General features: G+C 44.5%; 1 protein-coding gene across 5 annotated transcripts in view; it reads left to right on the top strand.

Annotated features, from left to right (window-relative positions):
• Positions 1-20,385, top strand: part of LOC144093777 (uncharacterized) — a 197,528-nt gene that overhangs the window by 163,431 nt on the left and 13,712 nt on the right. For 4 of the 5 annotated variants that reach the window (XM_077627479.1, XM_077627480.1, XM_077627482.1 and 1 more), the window contains 7 exons: positions 209-378; positions 2,142-2,200; positions 3,071-3,341; positions 5,148-5,305; positions 14,835-14,930; positions 19,246-19,527; positions 20,253-20,357. In XM_077627479.1, coding sequence (XP_077483605.1) covers positions 209-378; positions 2,142-2,200; positions 3,071-3,341; positions 5,148-5,305; positions 14,835-14,930; positions 19,246-19,527; positions 20,253-20,357 — 1,141 coding nt within the window. The remainder of the gene's footprint in view (positions 1-208; positions 379-2,141; positions 2,201-3,070; positions 3,342-5,147; positions 5,306-14,834; positions 14,931-19,245; positions 19,528-20,252; positions 20,358-20,385) is intronic. The other variant, XM_077627481.1, reaches the window with a different exon arrangement.

Raw genomic sequence — 20,385 nt, 5'->3', positions numbered from 1 at the left:
ACGGGCCACTTATGTACTGCCAATTAATGGCTCAGGGTGAGTAAATGGTCAACTCTGATGTCATGAACAACCTGAATGTCTGCATGCTTCTCATTTTTGTGTGTATGCTGGTAGGGCACATAATTCTTATTTCTTTTTTTTTCCGCCAACTGTAACAAATATGTGTTTGATGTAGCTGATTCTCGTTTTGGTTTTCCTGGCATTTCAGTGAGGCAGACAGTCCCGACACAATCGTGGGCGCCTCGTCTCCAGAGTGTGCCATGTTCGAGGCTCCCTTCCGGTTCCGCGGCCTGCAACTCATCGACGAGGACAGCAACGACTCTGCCAGATCCCTCCCTTCGCCCACGGTGCCCATTGTCGCGCCCATTCCTGTAAAAGGTGACAGATGCATTTGCTCACTGGCAGAAACAAACATATATGTACTTTATGCACTCGCGTATATGTGGCTGTAATTTTTGTTTGTGAATGCAAATTGCCAAGTAATAGAGTAAAAACTCATTAATTTGAACTAAGTTAATTGAAACTTACGGTTAATTCGGACTGACACCAGAGTCCCGGCACAGCCCTGTGTATTTTATCGGGGGAAAACTCCCAATAATTCAAACAAGTTGGCATCCGCTACGGTTAATTCAGACTAGGAGCCCCTGGCTGACACCGCTTCTCGTAGATAGAAGTTGACCCGTAGCGAGTACAACGCGCTGCAAATTCACTAGAGATGTAAAATAATGAAAAAGAAAAAAAGCCGAGCGCACGAGGCTGGCGGAGCCCTGCTCCGGTGCATGCCGAAGCAGGTTTTCGCTGCCAGAGCACTCGCCCGCGCCCCGATGCTTCGGCGCAAGCCATTCCAGGTTTTCGTTGTGCCACGGTCGTTGGGCCACTATCACGTGGTGTACACAACGCAGTATGGCGGTTTGGGTGCCGCCATAATGCTTTTTGTTGGCGCCTCGAGCTACGGGGACAGCAGTGTGGAGGCGTTGGAGCCGCTGAGTGACGCCGATATAATTGAAGCTGCATGTTGTCGGCAGACACCACAGGGCTCACAGGCGGTGAGCACAGCTGACAGTCATGAGTCCAATTGCTGCGACGAGCTTATACCACCACCACGTGTATGTGAAGAAGCGTCGGCGCTCGATGGTGCAGCACGCTACTTCTCTGCCAGTGACAACTCTGGCGTTGCGCTGGAGTTCTTGTGCAACACAAGCAAATGCACATCACTGTTTACTTTTAATTTTGACAGCCCTTTCTCATAAACAAACATGTTTTGGAGCATAAATAGCGTCCTATATTCCGGCACTAAAGCTGACTGCTCACGCGAATGCATTCCAGTACTTCTTTCTGGTGCATATCTGACTGATCAAGTTATTTTATTTGCCATTAGGGCTGCATGAATTTAACCGCCTTTATTTTGTCCACTTTATATCGTGACTGGCCATGCTGTAATTGCTTATGGCAGACTGTTTTAAGCCTGTCATTAATATTCGAATTTGGGCATCTTGAGGGGCCATGCCTATGCACGCTCTCTTTTTGCATGCAATTTTTGGCGGGAAGGGAATGAATGCAACGAACACGGGGTTCTTCGGCTGTTTTTGAAAATTGATGCGTTCCCCTGAGTCTAAAAATATTGAGAACCCCTGCTCTGTAGTGGTTCTTGTAAAAGCCAGCGCCATAAAGAACATGACAGCTGCTAAGGGAGGTTTGTCTTTCTGGCTGCTAGGTGTCAGCAGCACACACGTGTCCCCAAGCCACTTGCGACTTTGTCAAGCTATGCCGTGTTCTCTTCTTTGTAGCTTGAATGGGCTCAGTGTGGACAGAATGAACAAACATGCAAGGAAAGAAACAAAGCTTGTATGTCTCGCATTGTTGACATGTTCCCTATGTTTTCCACTGCGGCATGCCTCGCAACCTGCAGTGTTGCTCTGCCACATAAAAACCAATCAGCATATGCAATGAAACTTAATTGTTGCAGCATAAGTAGTAGTAGTGAAATCCAGCGATGTGTTTGGCTCTGTGTATATTTGTTTATGTGAGGCCCCAGAAATATATCCTGCTAAAAACCCTGAAGCGACTCTGCAAAAGCCATTGACTGGTTCACTTGTGACTACGGGCTCTGCTTTCTGACTCTGCCTTTTCTTCTTTTTCAGCCATACCTCCTCCGCAACCACCTCCTCCTGCTCCCTTGAAAATCCTGATGGACGAGAAGGTGCGTGTACCGCTTGAATGCGTTTGGTTAGGAAATGTTGGTGGGTTGTGGTAGCATAAAAGAGGAACTGTGAGGTATCCTAAGATGTGATGCTTTTCATAGATGGCAACAACACCGCCAACAAAAAATTGAAGAGGGATCGGTGTGCTGGCAGGTAAAAATAAAGGAAGGGAAGATATGTTGTGCAAGCAACGGTTGTCTTGGCAGTCTTGGTGCTGGTGCTCCTACGCCAAGATTGTGAATGCAAGAACAATGGCGCTGCTCTTCTAAGCGAACACTGATTAAGACGCATCATGTTGTCGGTTTTCTCATCACAATACCTAAAATAACTGGCGGTTCATCTCTGATCTAATTTCAACTGTTGAAGGGCGTAATCAGTAAGGTATCAACTGCTACAAAGTTGGTTTCTGTGACACCCCAGCTACAAAAGCCAACACCGACAGAGCGCTCGCCACAGTCACTCATGTTGGTGGTTCTGCATTACCTTTTTCATCATTTTTGGCTTTTGGGCCCTCTGTGCACCAGCACGGTTCCCGCCGCAGTGTGTTCGCTTTTGCGTCTTTCGGTGTGCTTGTTTTCACTGAAAGCTAGTGTCAAGCGCGCAGTTTTTGCATGCTGGAAGAACAATGCATAAGCGAGGGGAATGCACACTGTCTTCGGAAGAGTGAAATTGCTTCTAAAAAGGAAAAAGAAATGACCGGCGACGTGCCAGTCTGTGTCCGAAAGCAGTGCAGAGCTGGGTTCGGGTTACCGGCGAATAGGCGAGCCGGCAGGTGCCATTTATGCATTGGTGCAAATTACGTGAGTAAATACAGTAACTTGCCATTGCTCAGCTCCAGATTGCTGCAATGATGTCCTGCTTTATTTCAGGACAAGGAGAATGCTTTCCCGGGTGAACGGCTGGGGCTGTGCCGTGGGCGGGGGCTGCCAGGGGCGTTTGGCGGCGGGCCGCCACCAGTTCCCCTCCGCGAGTCCGGCAACGTGTCAGTGACGCTGACACTGACGTCGGAGGCAGCTGGCGACATCCAGGGGTTGCTCTGCTCCCTTGCCAAGCTGCTGCAGGTTGAGCCTCCATCTTCTTACGACATCATCGAGCGGACCACCACCCCACCTAGCCAGAAGCTGGGCCTCTACAAACATAGTGAGTCACAATGAATATAATGAGCGGAGGGTTTGATTATCAGCCTCCAATGATGCTTATCGTAGCTTTCTCTGATGCATGCAGTGAAGCTTGTAATAGAGGTCCTATTGTTTGTTGTTATATAATAGTTGTTATCGTTATCATAATCATCGGAGTAGAATCATTATGTACATGCTGGCCTAAAAAATTTCTAAACCGCACGCCAAACAAGAGTAGGTTGAAGGTAAAAATAAGCTGTTTATCAAGAGTGATTTTACCCACCAACGGGGGAAACATTTTGATGCTTTTCCATGCAGACATGTTCTTCCATTCTGGCAAGAGCAATTGTGAATTGCAGGTGCCAGTTTAGTTTTTTCTTTTTGAGGACTTGCCGTTGGGTATTCGTTGCTCTATGGAGAATTTGAACTCGAAAGGGACCAAAAATTTGTTCAAATTATGCAGATTCAAATTGGTGGCAGCCTGTTTAAAACAAAATGGCCGTTGCTCATGTTTTCATCAAATAAATTTTAATTTCACGTGAACGGTTTTTGGCAGTGCGGAGGGGGCATTCGATAATTCGACAACCGGATAACTCGGACATTTTTTCTACTCCCTTGGAGTCTGAATTAACAAAGTTTTGCTGTGTAATAATTTTCTCAGGAGCACGAGACTTGTGAGCAGGTCTGAACAAGTGTTAGGTACATGCCCTTGCACATGACGAAACAAAAGCTCTTGCAAAAAGGGCTAAAATGCAGAGTAACTACAGTAAAACCTCGTTACAAGAGACACTCAAGGAACCAGAGAAAGATGTCTCTTATAACCAAAAATTCTAAAAACACCGAGGAGTCGGCCTAGATCAGTTTATTGCACATCAGGATATACGTGCTTTTAAACACACAAACGTTAGCAGGAAATTGTTTATGTGACTTCACATGACTTCACTTAAACATGACTTTTAGACATTTCATTTTGTGTCTGATGCGAAACAGTAGCGGATAAATCTTTAAACAGAACTGTCCCATGTGTCATAGTGACAGCTCCGAAGTCCGACTGGACTGGCTACCGGCGTACAAAGCGACCAGCACCGCAAATGCTGGGACTGAAATCCAACTCAACGTAAATTCAACTCAGCAGTCAGTGCAGGAGTGCGACTGCAATTACAGAAGCAGAATGATGGAAATTTTGATGCACTGAGACAATAATCACAACCATGTGACATCCAGCTGAGGAACAGAACAGAATCAAGCCAAGGGAATAAAAATTGCAGCGCATACGAGTTACTACGTCGACTGCATTGCGGGAGCATACCTGGGTTCTGGCTCTTCTAAATAGGGCAGAATACAGAACTTCCACTAGAATTAAATGAAATCAAAAATGTAATAACTTATAATGTGATAATTAAAAATAAATCGTATGCACATAATATTGTGATCAGAACTCTCTGGAACGTATTTCTAAATGTGTCTTTTTTAAACTAACACCCTGTGTATAGTCAGCAGCCAAACTACCAGAGAGCATCTTTAGAGCTATGCTATCACCAATAACTTATAGTCAAGATATTTTAGTAAAGATTTTTGCTAGTCCAAGCGACTTCTACGACAGACCACTGAAGTCTGCTGAAGTGAACCATCCAGGTTTGCCGAAGCTTTGTCCGATTACACCATCATCATCATCATCAACTCTATTTTCGCAGTTATGATACTTAGCTGGCCGGCAATACATTTTATGCCTTTAATTGGCACACATCATAAATCGATTAATTGCGTTTTTATTGTTGGTCATTTGAGGTAAGGCATACTGATTGCTGTGCTTGTGCCCCGTGTGCAGATCACAAGCACGTGACGTCGGTGGAAGAAGCAGAGTACTTGGTGGACGGGAGGCAGCGATTCTGCCGGCACTGTGAGATCATGGTCTCAAAGACTGGTATGGTCAAGAAACAGGCATCAGAACTTAATCTTGAGTCGGCAGTGTCCAAGGAGGATGGGGTAAGTGCAGTGCTGTATTTTTAAACCTTCGCATTTTTTTTTTTAATGTTGGAAGTTTCAGGGTTGAGCCCCCTTTTCTGCACACGCCTGTGCTGATGAGCCAGGGTTTCAGATGTGCATCGCTGAAATGTATGTGACGCTTTCAGGGTAGTTTGATCACATTTTTTCATCTGTCTTCAAGGCGGTAGGTACTGCAGAAGGAGTGACTTCAGGCTGGCAGCTTTTGCTCTGGGGAGCAACGCGTAGAAATTGAGTTACAGAATTTATGCAGTATTAGTAGCCTGGAAATTGCCAGGTGTGTGCAAACTGGGAAATTGTTTCTCAAACTGAATACAAATTAGCTTGCGACTACTTGTTCTACAAGTAGTGAAAAAAGATCAAATATTGACTAAAATTCAAGGACTAACGCTTACCATTGGAGTGGTTATTTACAAACTAACGGAAGGAGGCGAAAGTGTTCAGTCATTTTCTCAGCAAATTACAGTTGCCGACTGTTTTTTTTTTTTTTTTACTTTCGTGTGGCACCATCGCACATCCTATAGACACCATGTATAACGATGACTGAAGATGCAGATGCACTTCAACTCAAAGTTCAATTTCTTGGGCTTCATTTTTCTACACCATAGGAGTAGAATAGAGTTCCTGACCGGTCTTTTGGTCTTTACCGCAGTACCATTATACATTCCATCTAGCCTTCGTGTATACGTGCACTTCCAGATGCACCACAGCTAGCAGGTTTATTTTTTAAGCCTTATTTTCACTCACCAGAGAACCTCTGCCCTCTTGTTTTTACAATGGAACCTCGTTGAATCGAAGTCAGTTGTGATAGAAACTTTGTTTCATTAAAGGGAAGTTGGAACTGATGGAAGCACTTTAGATGGCATTGGTACTGCACATCCTCCTCTGCACGAACGTGCTTGACAAGTAGCCCATGGTCTGTGGAACTTCTTTGAACTAAGCCCCCTCCTCCCGTAATATAATGTAATATAATGTAAAACCCCATTAATTGACCCGAGAAAATACTTGAATTACCGTATAAATGCGTGTAAGGGCCGCAGTTTTTTTTCCAGATTTTTAGGGTGCGGCCCAACACGCAATTTACGAAAGAAAAAAAACTTTTTTTTTTTAGTAAAAACACATCAATCAGAAAGTCAGTGGCATTTATTCTACGTTCAATTGCCACTCGCGGTGTATACCCACTCCAAGCTGGTACTGTGCTCCGCTGCACGCTCATCCCACAAAAATTCGCACATCACTTCGCAGAGCAGCTCTTCTTCCATTTCAGGCAACTTGCACGGCTTGCCTCGGAAAGCGCACTTTTTGCAGCTTGTGTTCCTCAATGCATCCTTTTGGTTGCACCATCGTCGGACGCACTTATCGGTCGCGTCGAACTTCCTGCCCGGCACACACTTGCAGTGTTCGATAGCAAACTCTCAGCCGTGTAGCAATTAAGGAGCTTGCCTTATCGTGCTAAAACTGCTAAAACTACAACGCTCCGCGGCAGCACGTGAAAGCTGCAACTAACACCCGTACCCTGACAGCAACAATACGCTAGAGCTGGTAACACTGATGCCGATATGGATAGTGGGACCTGGTGGAACTCGCGGTCGGAGGAAAAAGTTGACGATGATGATAATGAGCCGCGGCCTCTGGCACCATCCGTGGGCGGCACCTGGAAGCTCCTGTGCGCATGCGTCACCTCCGCGATGTGGTCATGTGGAAAGTTTGGGTGCGGCTCTTACATGGAGATAATTTTTTTCTAATATTTCCTTCTGGAAAACAGGGTGCGGCCCATACACGGGTGCGGCCCTTATACGCGTTTATACGGTAACTGAATGTTGAATTATCGTACCAAACAAAAGAAAAACCCTAGCAATGTGTTTCACATCAACGTATGTTCATTTCTTGAAGAAAAATCAAGTTTTTGATTGCTCTGTGTGAGAAATTTGAGTGGCAGCATTTCTTTTTCACAGTTCTGGCATATCATGTAGTGTGCACAGGCTGTTGGATGAGCCAACACATATGTCCTTTAGGATGCATACATGGAGCTTCAACAGCCTCCTGCCCCAACCCTTTCCCAAGTGCACACAAATACCCCGTGAACAAAAGTAAACGCCTCGTAGGTTCTTGCACCACGTAATGTTAAATGATTAATGGCCCCATGATGCACATGCATCAAAAACAAAGAAATACACAGATATGTCGAAACCGGATATATTGAATTATTGCTTATATGTATCCAGGCGTCGGACTTTTTGGTTTTTATTTTTCGAAAATTCGGCAGAGATTTTTCAGTGTTTATTTCTGAATGCAGGATTCTTTTTTTTTTTTGTTTTAGCAAGTGAATTGCTTACTTTTTTCGAGATTTGATGCGGCAATTCTGTGTGGTCAAAAGTCACTTAGAGTCTATCTCAACACTTTTCTCGGCATTAACAGTTCGTTTGCCAGTAATTAACATGATTTTCCAGTAATTTTTCACTTGGGGTCGTGCTTGTAAAAGGAATTGGTTTCATCGTTAAAAAACTAACGAAAGTTTAATGAACAGCCGGCAGTCAAGAATGCAAGTGGAATTCACTTCTAAAACCAGGTTGTCAAGTTTTCTTTGGGTTCTTGCACTTGGCTGAGTGTGAGTGAGAGGGCAGGGCATCACGTGCTCTGCACGTAGATGGCAGCGATGGAACTGCAGTTCAATCTTTATGGTATCCCGAACATGATACTTTTCATGATGACCATGCACGGTTTTATGTCAGTGACCTGCTTGCACTTGGTAAACCTACTTAACCGACTAATTGCTCTAAGCGGAGGATGATAGTAAATGAACAGTGCTTAGCTAGCATGCGGCGAGGAGGTCACGCTTGGTGGTCTGCAGAGGAGTGTAAACAAGCGGAAAAATGACTCAAATTGCACAACTGCACAGCTTATCCAACAACACCTCTGTCACATCATGCCCCTTGCTTTCCTGCCTAGTTCATTTTCAACTTTTACCAAGTGTAACTCTTACTCAACGGCCAGCTAGCTATGCCTTGCATGCCAAGAATGCTGACCCTTTTCAGTTAAAACTGAATTTAGAAAACTAAATTCAGCATACTTTTATTGTTTTTTTGTTGTTGCTGTTGAAACCGAGATTTGCAACTCCTACTTATATTGAGCTGTCAGGATATCCCCTTGATAATCCCGTGCAAAAATTTTAGCATTGTTCGCGTTTATCGAACTCCCGTTCAATCGAACATTTGATGTGTCGAACTGCACACCATGCCCCTCAAGTGGTGCTTCTCCTAATGGCACTCCCGTGATCACTTTTCGCGCACGGATCTGGGTTGCCTGTTCTGCCTTGGGCACCTGAAGCCTGAAGCGTGGCCAAATTGCTCTGCACACCACAGAATTGCACAGTGCTCTGTAGTCGTGACATTTTTCTAATTAGACTACCAGTAATAATCAACATTTTGCCTCTCCCCTTATCTGAGCTTATAACGAAGTCTGTAAAATCTACTGTTTACCTCGTAATGTCGAAATTTCGCTGCATAAATTTCGTCTCCTAGCATGCAAAGGAATCTCAAAAACATGTTACGGACCACTTGCAGAAGTAAACTGTTACTTGTAGTGAAATTCTGTTATTTTCTTCTGTGCATTTCTTGTCATCACTAATTACGCGCTGTTTGTGTGCCACAAAGGTTACATTTTGTCTTGCTCATTTTGTGAGCTCACTCAGCAGGTCTATCGCTTTTGGCAACCTCATAGGTGGCGCGGATGATGCATCCATCTCAAGTTTTGATTTCGCTATCATCGTTGTCCCCTTGCGATTCCCAGAGCACATCCTTCCTTCCAGTCCTTTACTAGCCTTCGGCAATTGATAAACGTTGCAAACATGGCCGATGCCAGCTTTGTGGAAGGTAGAAAAAGCTGTGGGTTGGTCTGACTGGCTACGCTTACACTCATGCCTTCTAGTGAACTTGCTTGACACCATATTCAGTCACACCAGTTGGATTGCTCTTTCTTTGTAGAATTGACATCAGCATACAGCAGAAGTACATGCACGGTTATGCTAGGCTGTAAAACCGGTGCGTTGATAGCCATTGAGAGCTGCAGCAGCATTGCTGCCATGCATGCTCAGCATGTCGTTGCATCACACTACGATGCAGTCAATAACTGGCTGCAAACACTGCTGCCAAGAAAGTGAACAGGCACCAGCACTCCTGTTAATTCTGATTGCTACAGTAAGAGATGCAGTGCGCACGAAAACGATACTTGCGTGGAATAGAGGGGTGGGTGAAGCTGCAACGCGAGTGTGCTGCTGCAATTGTTTTGCGATAACTGCTTTCATTTTTCACAATTTTCGTCTACTATAATCAAGATATTGCTTATCAAAACAAAATCTTGAAAATGGCAGAAACATAAGCCTCTAAGCCGGCCTGCACAACTGATTTGTAATACAGTGCAAGCCACATGCTGTCTCATGGGGTGTTTGTGACAGCGTTTGGTCCCATCTCAAGGTTTGCAGTACGGCTGAATCGATACACTAGGGCTAAGGGGGATATGTGTCATAAACGCTGCATACAGTAGAATCTCGGTGATACGAATCTCACGGGGTGGCGAAAAATTCGTATCATTTGAAGTTTTGTATCATCCAAATGAACAAAATTCTTGTGCAGAATCATAGAAAATGCATGCACGCAGGTCTGTTTACAGCTGACAGGATTTATTCACGGCCGTGCGGCCACGCTACTCAAGGTTCGTACCGCATGATTAGCGGATTTTGGCCGTGTGAGGGCTGCGCACCGCCGCTCACTGCTCGCAATGCGTACCACACAATTAGCGATCGCGATCTCGGCTATGCGAGGACCGCACACCGCTGCTCAATGCTTGTGGTGCGTACCGCCCGTTCAGCAGATTTCGTCGATGTGAGGGCCGCGCACCACTGCTCGCTGCTCGCGGTACGTACCGCACGATTAGCAATCGCGATCTCGGCAATCTGAGAGCTGCGCACTGCCACTCACTTTTCGCAGTGCGTACCGCACGATTAGATCGCGATTTCGCAAATGTGAGTGCAGCGCTTAGTGCTCGAGGATGCAATCGCGGCTAGCATGTTCGTATCATCCGATGTGGCGCAAGAGAGAGTTTGGAACATCCGGAATTCCACATGTGCATAATGTACTCCGGCCGGGGAATTTTACAAATTCGTATCATCGCGAAATTCGTATTAACCGGGTTCGTATCACCGGGATTCTACTGTATGGGGCAGTCTTCCACAGCCGGTGCTCTGTCCTCAGGCATCACAAGGGAGTCAGAGGGGATAGTCCGGCTCGAATTGTTGCTTAAGTTGCAATGCATCTCCAATTTTGCAAGCTCTCTTGTATTCTGCCAGCAATACGGTGCGCTATGCCTTCTCCAATAGTGACCATTGACATCACTTCGCTTACTCCATTTCATACATCGCAGGCAAAACTAGCACACCTGTTTGCGTCAGCTAAGTTTGTACCCGAAAAGTAGTTCTCCATACAACCAGAGTGAATTGATATATTTCATTTTGACAAATATCAAATACCGTGACTGGCAACCTCCTGCACTTTTTTCACCTCTTGCCACGTTTTCGTCCTGCTACTCATTGAGACTGCGACATGTATGAATGACATGGCGGTATGGTATGTGGCTGGCAGGGTGAATTTCTCTGACCATTCGCGCCAAAAAAGTAGTGCACGCTCAGTGAAAATTATAGGCAGAGGGCCGAACACTGAGCACCTCAAAGCTTTGACCGTGATTTTCAATGCTAGCCCTTCGTTTTGAAAGTGCCACTCTTTGTTTTCGTCCAAACATTTGCTAAGGAGAGGAACGAATGATATGTGGTGGAGTAATATGGTTCACCGGCGCACTACTTCCGCTGCGTTGCCTGCTGTGTATGAAATGGGGCATAGTGAGGAGCTATTTCCTCTCGGTCATCTAAAATGTTAGATACGCCAGTTAGGGCTAATATGAATAGGCTAGAATGCAGGTATTTACCCAGCCTTGGAAACTACTGCCCTTCTTTTGAGTGCTGGAAGCTGGTTGCAAGCCACTTTTTCTTTATGTAATTCATAAATGTCCTGAAACAGCTTCTGAGAAACAATGTTAGCACACCGTGGAGGGTGCATTTTCTGTGGACGAGGTGTGTTTGCAAAAACACGAGAGCACTGGTGGCAACTGAGGAAATTGATTGCTTTGATTTATGGGGGTTTAACGTCCCAAAGCGACTCGGGCTATGAGAGATGCCGTAGTGAAGGGCTCCGGAAATTTCGACCACCTGGGGTTCTTTTACGTGCACTTACATCGCACAGTACACGGGCCTCTAGAATTTCGCCTCCATCGAAATTCGACCGCCGCGGCCGGGATCGAACCCGCGTCTTTCGGGCCAGCAGCCGTGCGCCATAACCACTCAGCCACCGCGAAATTAATGAAGCACAGTAATGACACTTGTAGATAGGGTTGCATGTGATTTGTAGGAAAACATAAAGAATGCTTGCACTTATTTCTATATTCATGCATATGTGTTTGTGTGTGTTTGTGGTAGGTGCTAGGTTGAAATATCCTTTTTTTTTTATTACTTGCCTTACATTTGCGTGCAGGAAAAAGCACCTTTAGGTCAAATATGTTGATAATGTGTGAGGTAAATTAATGCCTCTTAATTAATTCAGTTCACATGTCTATAGCACGATGTGAGTACTGCAGCAGGTTATACCTGTTACACGGGCAGTTTCAAATGCCATTCATTTAAACGGCAGTTCAACTTTCCAGCTGACAATGAACAGAATGGCAGTCAGCTGCAGTTGCATGGCACATTTTGTGAAACTCGGTTCACAATTTTTGAATAAAAATAAGCTTGCATTTCAATATATCTAATTTAGACATACATTCCAAGTGATGATATATCAACGCAATTTCTGTGCAAATTTTCTGTTTTGCTCACGTTGCTGCTCAACATTACACTGAACCAATACAGTCCAGTGGAAGCATATTTGGCTTACTCATTTGGCCGCAGTTTTTCTGATGCTGCTTCATGTGTGTGCATGTTTGCACTCATGTGATTAGTCAAAGTTGCAGGTTTGGACAGAAAGATTTAAGTGATTTGAGAGTGTGCAGCAGCAGGAAATTCCACCAACTAATTCGATGATGCCAGTTGAACTGAATTGGCTTTGAGATGTCAACGGTAATTGGTGCCACCGTCTAACACTGTTAACTGCTGTTCAGTTCAACTCAACTGTTGTTGTACCAGTGGGCTGGGGCTTTTTAAAGTAGCTCAATTTTGCATAGCTTTGCTTTGCTTTGCAAAGCTGTCTTGGATTCTGTGCATTCCATAAGTAACCATTTGACTTTAATTCCTAAGCCCCTTGGAGACTGTATAGGCGTGATATGAACCACTTGTATTCTTTTCTAATCATTTGATGCTTTGCTTGAGCAGAAACTGTGACCAGTAGCATGTACATAGATTAAATTTGTGTGAGCTATTTGAGCCTTTTGATTGGCTCTCGGTAAAAAAATAAACATTGTTTCACAAAAAGAATTTTTCCTGTAGATGGTTGGATTAATCCTCAGGTTGGACTGTATGCAAATTGGTAGGCATGTGCGAATTAGGGGATTTTGGTTCGAACCGAATTGGAAGTAAATATTTTGAATACTTCTGGCACATAAAAAGTTTGAGCAGTACAATAGGCAATTTCAAAATCATATATTTTTCAAACACACTAGGCCATCATATGAAAAATACTAAGAGTGCATTGAAGCTTTGCCACACTCATTGAAGCTGTGCCGACTTTCTGCAAAAATGGCCATCAGAAATTGGGGGAGCCAACCTACATGCGGAGCTGACGTTATCTGTGGGGTGTGAGACCTATATGTGGAGCCTGGAGCTACTGCTTTTGATTGAGACTGCGTCATTGCACAGATGGTGCTTTAAGCAGTGACTCCATGACCTGCTAGGTGTAAGCACCGTGCGCCCAGCGTCCAGTGCCACCCTGTATCAGGCATCTGAAAGGGGCACCCATCTCCACGTGCCTCATGCTAGCTCCTCTTTGGGCTCGCGCTGTCACGCCTGTGTAGTGAATTTCACGCAGAGAAGAGCGGCTACGACAGCTGCAGTCAGTTCATTCTGTGGAAGTCAATAAGGGAGCCATGCGTCCTCCAATTAGAAAGAATTAACATGCCGCTATGCATGTGCAGGTAGCCCTGAGGACGCCACGAGGCGCTCGCTAGCTGTTTGCACGCCTGCCCCATCAGGGCCAATCAGTGCGTACACACTGGTGGCGTGCAGAAGCGGACCACACTATGCTAAATCTCTCTACTGATGCACACGACCGCAGACAGCCGGCAGATATAGATCTGGGTGCCACGCTTCCACCTGCTTGCGTCTGTCGACAAAAGCATGCACAGAGCGGCTCAGGCATACATGCAGGAGCACCAGCACGCGGCATGGTGTCAGGGCTTTGGTTGTGCGTGCGCCACGGTGCTATACCGGAGGAAGTACGCTGAACCAAAACTACCAGCAGTGAGAGTTCCTGAAATGTTATTCGCTCGAGACAAATACTTTTGAGATTTCGAATACCGAGCATTCAAATCGAATCGAATGTAAAACACTTTACAATTTGACTCAATATTTGAAATTATCAAATAGTCACACATGCTTCCGATTTGGCATCATTAGATTGTCTGTTTTCATATAAGATATCTTGAAGTGTGTGTGTGAGCCCAGCTTGAGCTGACTATTTATTACACGTCAGATTCAAAGCGGAACAAAATACTGATTACAAGGAGTACGTGCAAGCAAAAGGCTGAAGACACGGAATGCTGCAATGACCAGCCAATTAGCCAGTGCTTCGTATTTGTGTGGTCACTGTGTTGTGCAAGTCATGAAGCCTGCAAATGTGCTGTTGTGTAGTATACTTCTCGACATGTCATTGCACCCTTTCTTTCATTCTTCTTTGTACCAAAATGGCTCACTTCTCATGCACATCTGTTGCTGCCAGTTACCTACTTTGTGCTGGCTACTAAATTTTGCAATTGTGTACTGATCTCTACATGGCTGCGCTCTTCTCTACATCATTCTTTCCTTTTTTTTTTCTTTTGTGAAGTACTACTATTAGCAGTATTGTCTCTTGCCATTGTCTCTGCACCGAGCACGTCTTCTTTTTGTCTTTTTTTGTTTCTCAAGGGAAAAAAAGCTTTCTTTCATCTTGTCGCAGCGTGCTCGCCACACACTCATCATCACATTGATGCCGATTGTTTGTCTTGCCTCTTCTTTCTCTTACCTTTCCTCGCTCTCTCTCTCCCTCCCTCTCACTCGTGATTGTGTTCATATATGTATGTATATATAACATATATATATATATATACATATACATCATCTTGTCACATGTCATATTTGTGTGCCACATATGTCTCTTCACATCTTTCTGTTCTTTGTCTCTTATATTTTTTTTTCCCTTGTGGTCTCACTGTTTCTTTCCCCCGTTTCCCCCCTTTTTCGTCCCGCTGCGTGGCTGCTTCCCTGCTCTTCCTGCCAAAGGACGAAGAGGCAGTTTATTTTTGCTCCAGCAATTGCTACATGCAGTTCGCCCTTGCGCACCGATCCCCTTCGGCGGCCGCAACTTCCCAGCGAAAGGTTAGACTCAAAACAGCCAATAACACAGCCCAAGATTTAAAATAACAATAAACAATTTTTTTTTTTCATTAATATTGCCTTCGCGTGGTATCCTTCTCCTTCCTATTCCACTCCACTTCTTTTTTTACCACCCTCACTGTGTTTGCCTTTCGTGGCCACTACCACCCGAGCACTTTTCTCTTTTCTTTGTTATTTTTGTCTGTGAGATATGGTTAAACCTCCTCTTCACTTTTTCTTTCCTTCCTTCCTTCCTACCTCATTTTTTTTTAATGATTTCGGTGGAGCTGATCTTGGTTTGCGGATTGGCTGCTGATGGATGCATTATCATCTCAGTCATCTGGAATGAGGCTTTATGCTTTATTTGCCCTGTCCCACCCCATTTTTCTTCCCTTTCCCCCCATTTCATCCTTTTGGCTTGCTTTGCTCATTTCTTCATCATGATATCTACGCTGTTGCCTGCCTAAAACATTCCAAATCCTTCTTTCTTTCTTTTTTTTTCTTTTTTTTTTTGCACAAGTCTCCTGCAAGCTGTCGGTGAAAGCATGCGTTTGCCTGTCTTGCTGTATGCAGTACCCTGTGTGGTTGGTGTTTTTGGAATGCAAACTTTTGCAGTCAAAGTGCACTGCAGTTAGCTTTGGTTTGAAAAATATAATGTTTATTTGCACCTTTTTTTTTTACAATGTATTGCCATCAGCTGTTGGTTCTTAGGGAAATACCTAGGGAGGCACCCAAGGGCACATAGGACATGTCCGTCAAATGGAGGCTCTGGTGTCACTTATAGTTTTGCTGGTGCTTGTGTAATCTGTGTGCAGTCACTTTGTAGAATTTAATTGCGCTCGTTACGGAGCACGCTCGTACAAGTTCATTAGGTAGAACTAACGTCAGTGAGCCAAGATGTATGAACTCGATAGCACTGCTTTGATAATTCAACAGTTAATGTTCAACAGCTGAAAATTAGGCTGCTGGCATTTTTGAGCAAGTACTTTACTAAGATTGCGTTGCTCAGGTACTGTAGATGTACATCGTGACAAAGTGCGACTAAGTCCATATTCAACCATGTTCGTGGGAATTGCACACTAGCTGCACTCGAAAATATCAGATTTTCAGATTGAATCAAATATGAATTGAATATCTTTTAAGCAATTATTAAATAATCTGGTTAGTTGTCTAACAAAACACACATGCATGTGTCTCAGGTGGTCTTGATGTTTGCCTCTGCGGAGAATGCTAAAGCAGCCCAGCTGATTATTGTTTATTGTTTCTACTCGATACTAGTATGCAAGCTCACTGTCTGGTTTATGAGTATGGTATCAGAAAATATGAATATTGCTGCTCATTGGGTGAAGCACTAGCTACCAAAGGGAAAAATTTTGAAAAGTGAACCAAAACTTGAGCACAAAAAGGTGTGGCTAATGCCCCGCTTTCATGCTTCAGTTCAAGCCTTGGGTGCCAGCCAAGTGAATGCTGACAGTGGTGCTATTTCCATTTTAAATTCTCGTGCACATCAAGCTAGGGGCATGCGCATGCAAACATGCATGCATTTTGTAACATCAGCAAAGTTGAAGAGGCTGGCTAATCACTTTCTACAGCTCAGAGATAGCCATTGATGTATGGATTGCACTGCAGTGTTATATTTGTGTATCGTTGTGGTGAGGTCGAAGTGTGGTGCCTCTCTCATTTTTCTCCCCACCTTTAATTTCACTCTCTTGTGTACCACTTTCATATTATGCTAACGGAAGAGAGCAGCACACTTTGTTCTGTAGCGTCTGTCACCGCTTGCTGCCAGAACTTTCAGGCATAGTTGTGACTGATGACACTAGGAATAATGAGCTTAATGTTCTTTCTCCTTGATCTGATGGACTATCAGCTATCAAAACTAGAGAGCTTTGTCATTTGGCTTAACTAGCGCTAAACTGTAGCGTTAGCATGAAGTATTAGCAACGTGAATGTTCTGGACGTGTGTGCAACAGTCAGAAAAGCTTGTTTCTGGTCCCTTCTGTCTAAACGGTGGAAAAATGTTCTTTTCCTAGGTTTGCTGTGTCACATGTCAACATGACTTGTTGCTAGGTAGGGCTGGTTGCAGCCCTATATATGGATCACATCTCTGAACTTTTTGTACTTAGTGGTCCTGGCTCTGTGTTCACCACTGTGGCTTTTCTTAATAAAGCACAGTAGCCAGCTTATGAGTGGGCATGCATGTTTTTGTGCTTACGTCAGTCAGCCCTCAAGCAGGCAAAAAAAAAAAAGGCAGCAAAGTTGACGGTGGAAATGGTAGGGATGCTGAGCAGTGACGTACCGTCAGATGCCTCTACTTGATTTGTTAGCGTAGCCAAGATGTGCACTTCACTTCAAGATTCATTAGGACATACCAGGTCGCCATAACAGTAGAACTCGGCTCTAACGTTTTTCGTGGGACCGCAAAAAAAATAAGGATAAGAGCATGCCTGTTATTCTTTCATGTTGCAAAGCTGGAACTGCATTATAGAGGGACTCATTAATACTAGTATGTTTTGCTATGCAAAAAACGTTAAAGCAGTGGTCAAGAAGTATCAACGTTTTTTGACACATGAGGCAAAATAATGTGTCTTCCTTTAGGTGCTCTCATTGTTCGTTGCTTGAAGATGAAATTCATTCAAGCTTGATTTGCTAATAGTCCTCAGGAAAGAACAGCTCCTCGAGGCTGTAGCCTGGTTAGACTTGCGTGGACTGCCTGTAAAACAGAGTTTTATATCTTAGTTATGCTGATGTTTAACATTTGATTTATCTTCCCAAAAAATAAAGGCAGAATTTTTTTCAAAAAGCCACAAAAGTGGTACAGACAAAGGCACAGTAAGCTTCAGTTCCTCAACTGTGTGTGTTATAACTAGAGACTATCTTCAGGCACCATAAAAGCAAATGTGCGCACTGTTAATGTTGCCAAAGTTGCTGATATTTTGTGTTAGAAATATTCCTACGTATGTAGTGGTGTTCAGAAAGTTTCAGCTGTAGTGACTGGTGATATCTGAAAAGAACTAACTGCACTATGCTGCCTTAAAAGCACTATGCAGCTCTAAAAAGGGCTGCGTAGTGCGCAGGTCTATGTGCATGATGGGCCGTAGTGCAGTCAATCAACGTATTTTGGCCAACTGGTTGATTGTTCTGAAATGCTCTGAGGCAGTGCATGCTTAGTCGGCATTCATTAACCGAGCATTTCTGCCTGAGGAGCCGCAACAGCTAAACTGGCATGAAAGCATAAACACTAGTATGTGCCTGGAAAGCTCCCATATCTCTTCTAGTATAAGATCAATGTCGAGCTTTGCAAGTAGAATTCATTAATGGTTTAAGCTTACTGCTAGAACATTGACTATTAAGGATCATTGCGGGTGCTGTAAAAGCAGTGGCATACAATTTTCAGTTTCAGATCTTAGAGGTAAAAATAAAAGCTGAACATGAGCAGCATTTTGTGCGGTGTACATGCGATTTGTATTTGGACGTATGGCTCACACTTAGGGACTCCTGAGTGTCAATCACCTAGTACACCTGGAATTGCTTTTTTTTTTGAGCTGGAAGAATCCATGGTTTGTGCTTCAGACAAAGCGAGTGGAATTTATGAGCAGCAAAGGCGCCTTTCCACATTTGCTTGTTTGTCCACAGAGACTCAAATGCTGAAGTTTTCAGGCATGTCACTGATTATTACGAACGTTTCTTTGTGACAGGCCAAAGGCAGTTCTTTCATGACTCAGATGGCAGAGTTTTGTTGCAGCACTTTTGTGGAAATCCTATGAGCATCAAATATTCTGCTCTTCTCTAAGAAACATATATAGTCACTACTGTAGTGCCTCGAAGAAGTCGGTCAAACAAGCATCCTTTCTATCTCGCAGTGCTGCTCAAGGATTATGCGAAAGATTTATTTCCCAAAACAGGCCAGCAATGGAGATCGAAAGCTCCTTTGGATGAAACCAGACATGAAAAAAAAAGAAATTGCAGTTGACACGAAGGCCATAATTAGCCTTTTATAGGCAGTAACTGCTGAAAAGGGATTTTATAGGTGCTATAATGTGACTGATCTGCAGTTTATTAATTCTTAATTTGTGCTTATTATTCAGGAGGGCACAGCAGGGATGCATCGAGAAGAAATAAGCGTTTGCTTTGGTCTCTAGTTGTAACCAGCACCAGTTTCGTCGATACCTACAGCAGTTGCAATTCTCCAGTTTCTGCTGCCTTGCTTGAAGTTTTTGACGCACGACTATTTACCTGTAATTTGAACTCAGGAACTAGATCCTGGGGCTCAGAAGCCTAATGTGAACAATTTGGTTGGCTTCCTCTCTGGCATCAGGAAGCCGCCGTGGTCTGCCACGCCGCCAAGGATGAGCGCGGTGGCTTTCGGGGTGAGTGTTGCAAGGAGCGACCGAACAAGGTGGAAGATGAGGAAGAAGAACCCTGCATCAAGCAGGAAGACAACAGCAGGGCGGTCACACCTCATCAGGACGACGCGCGAGCCGACGCCGAGGACGCTGCTGAGCAGCGGTCGCTTGCTGACGAAGAAGACAGCCAGGCCAGTGCGGGCTCCGTGCACCGGAAGAGGACAGCCGCTCAGCACTCACTGCACAAGGAACAGGTGGGTGCTGCTATCCCTTGAGTGTTTTAGCACGGTAGCGTTAAGGTACTCATGTCGCACAAAATCCGGTGTCGGCTTTGTTGACCTTGGCCGAAAAATACGCGAAAAATCCTCAGAGAAGCAACCCGGGAGGCAGGTGGGCCACCTAGGAGGACATGCGTCGTCTGCACTGGCACAAGCCTTTTCAAACGCCACGCCATTGATACCGGAAGTGCTTTGGGGCTAGTGTCATCATCAGCACCCATGCTTGTTTCCATATGTCAAAACTGTGTATATTTGCCAAGAAGCACCGAGGTTTTATAGCCGATGGCTTGCATGCTGGCCTTGCAATCTGAAGGTCCTTGGTTCAGTTCCCCATACCTTCAGAAAGAAATTTTTTTCTTTGGAATGTCAGTGTGTGTTAAAGAGCCCCAGGTGCTCGAAATTTCCGAAGCCATTCACTACGGCGTCCCTCATAGCCTGGGTTGCTATGGGATGTTAAACCCCCATAAACCAAAACCTTTCTGTGACTATGCAATGTTCAAACTGAATGATGTTGGGACATCTGCAAATACGAGCATCCCTCAGTTGCAAGCACACTCCATCCTTCCTGTGTCAATGGTTATTGTAGTACCTAATCATTACATGAATTCAATGTGTTCATTGTTTCATTTTGTTTGTGCCACACAGTGAAAACTTTCTCTGCTAACAACTTCCCCTTTTTTCTTTTTTTCCCACTCACATAGGAGCCCATCACAAAGAAGTGGAAAGATGTGCGATGGAAGCTGTGGAGTGTTGACTTCGTTGGTAGTACAAAGTACGAACCTCCCTCAGAAGAGGAAGTTGCTCGGGTAAGAAGCCTGGCTGTTATAAGGTTGA

The sequence above is a fragment of the Amblyomma americanum genome, chromosome 6, assembly GCF_052857255.1.
Source record: "Amblyomma americanum isolate KBUSLIRL-KWMA chromosome 6, ASM5285725v1, whole genome shotgun sequence".
NCBI classification, from domain to species: domain Eukaryota; kingdom Metazoa; phylum Arthropoda; class Arachnida; order Ixodida; family Ixodidae; genus Amblyomma; species Amblyomma americanum.
The sequence above is the reverse complement of the archived record's forward strand: the minus strand, read 5'-3'. Positions and strand labels throughout refer to the sequence as shown.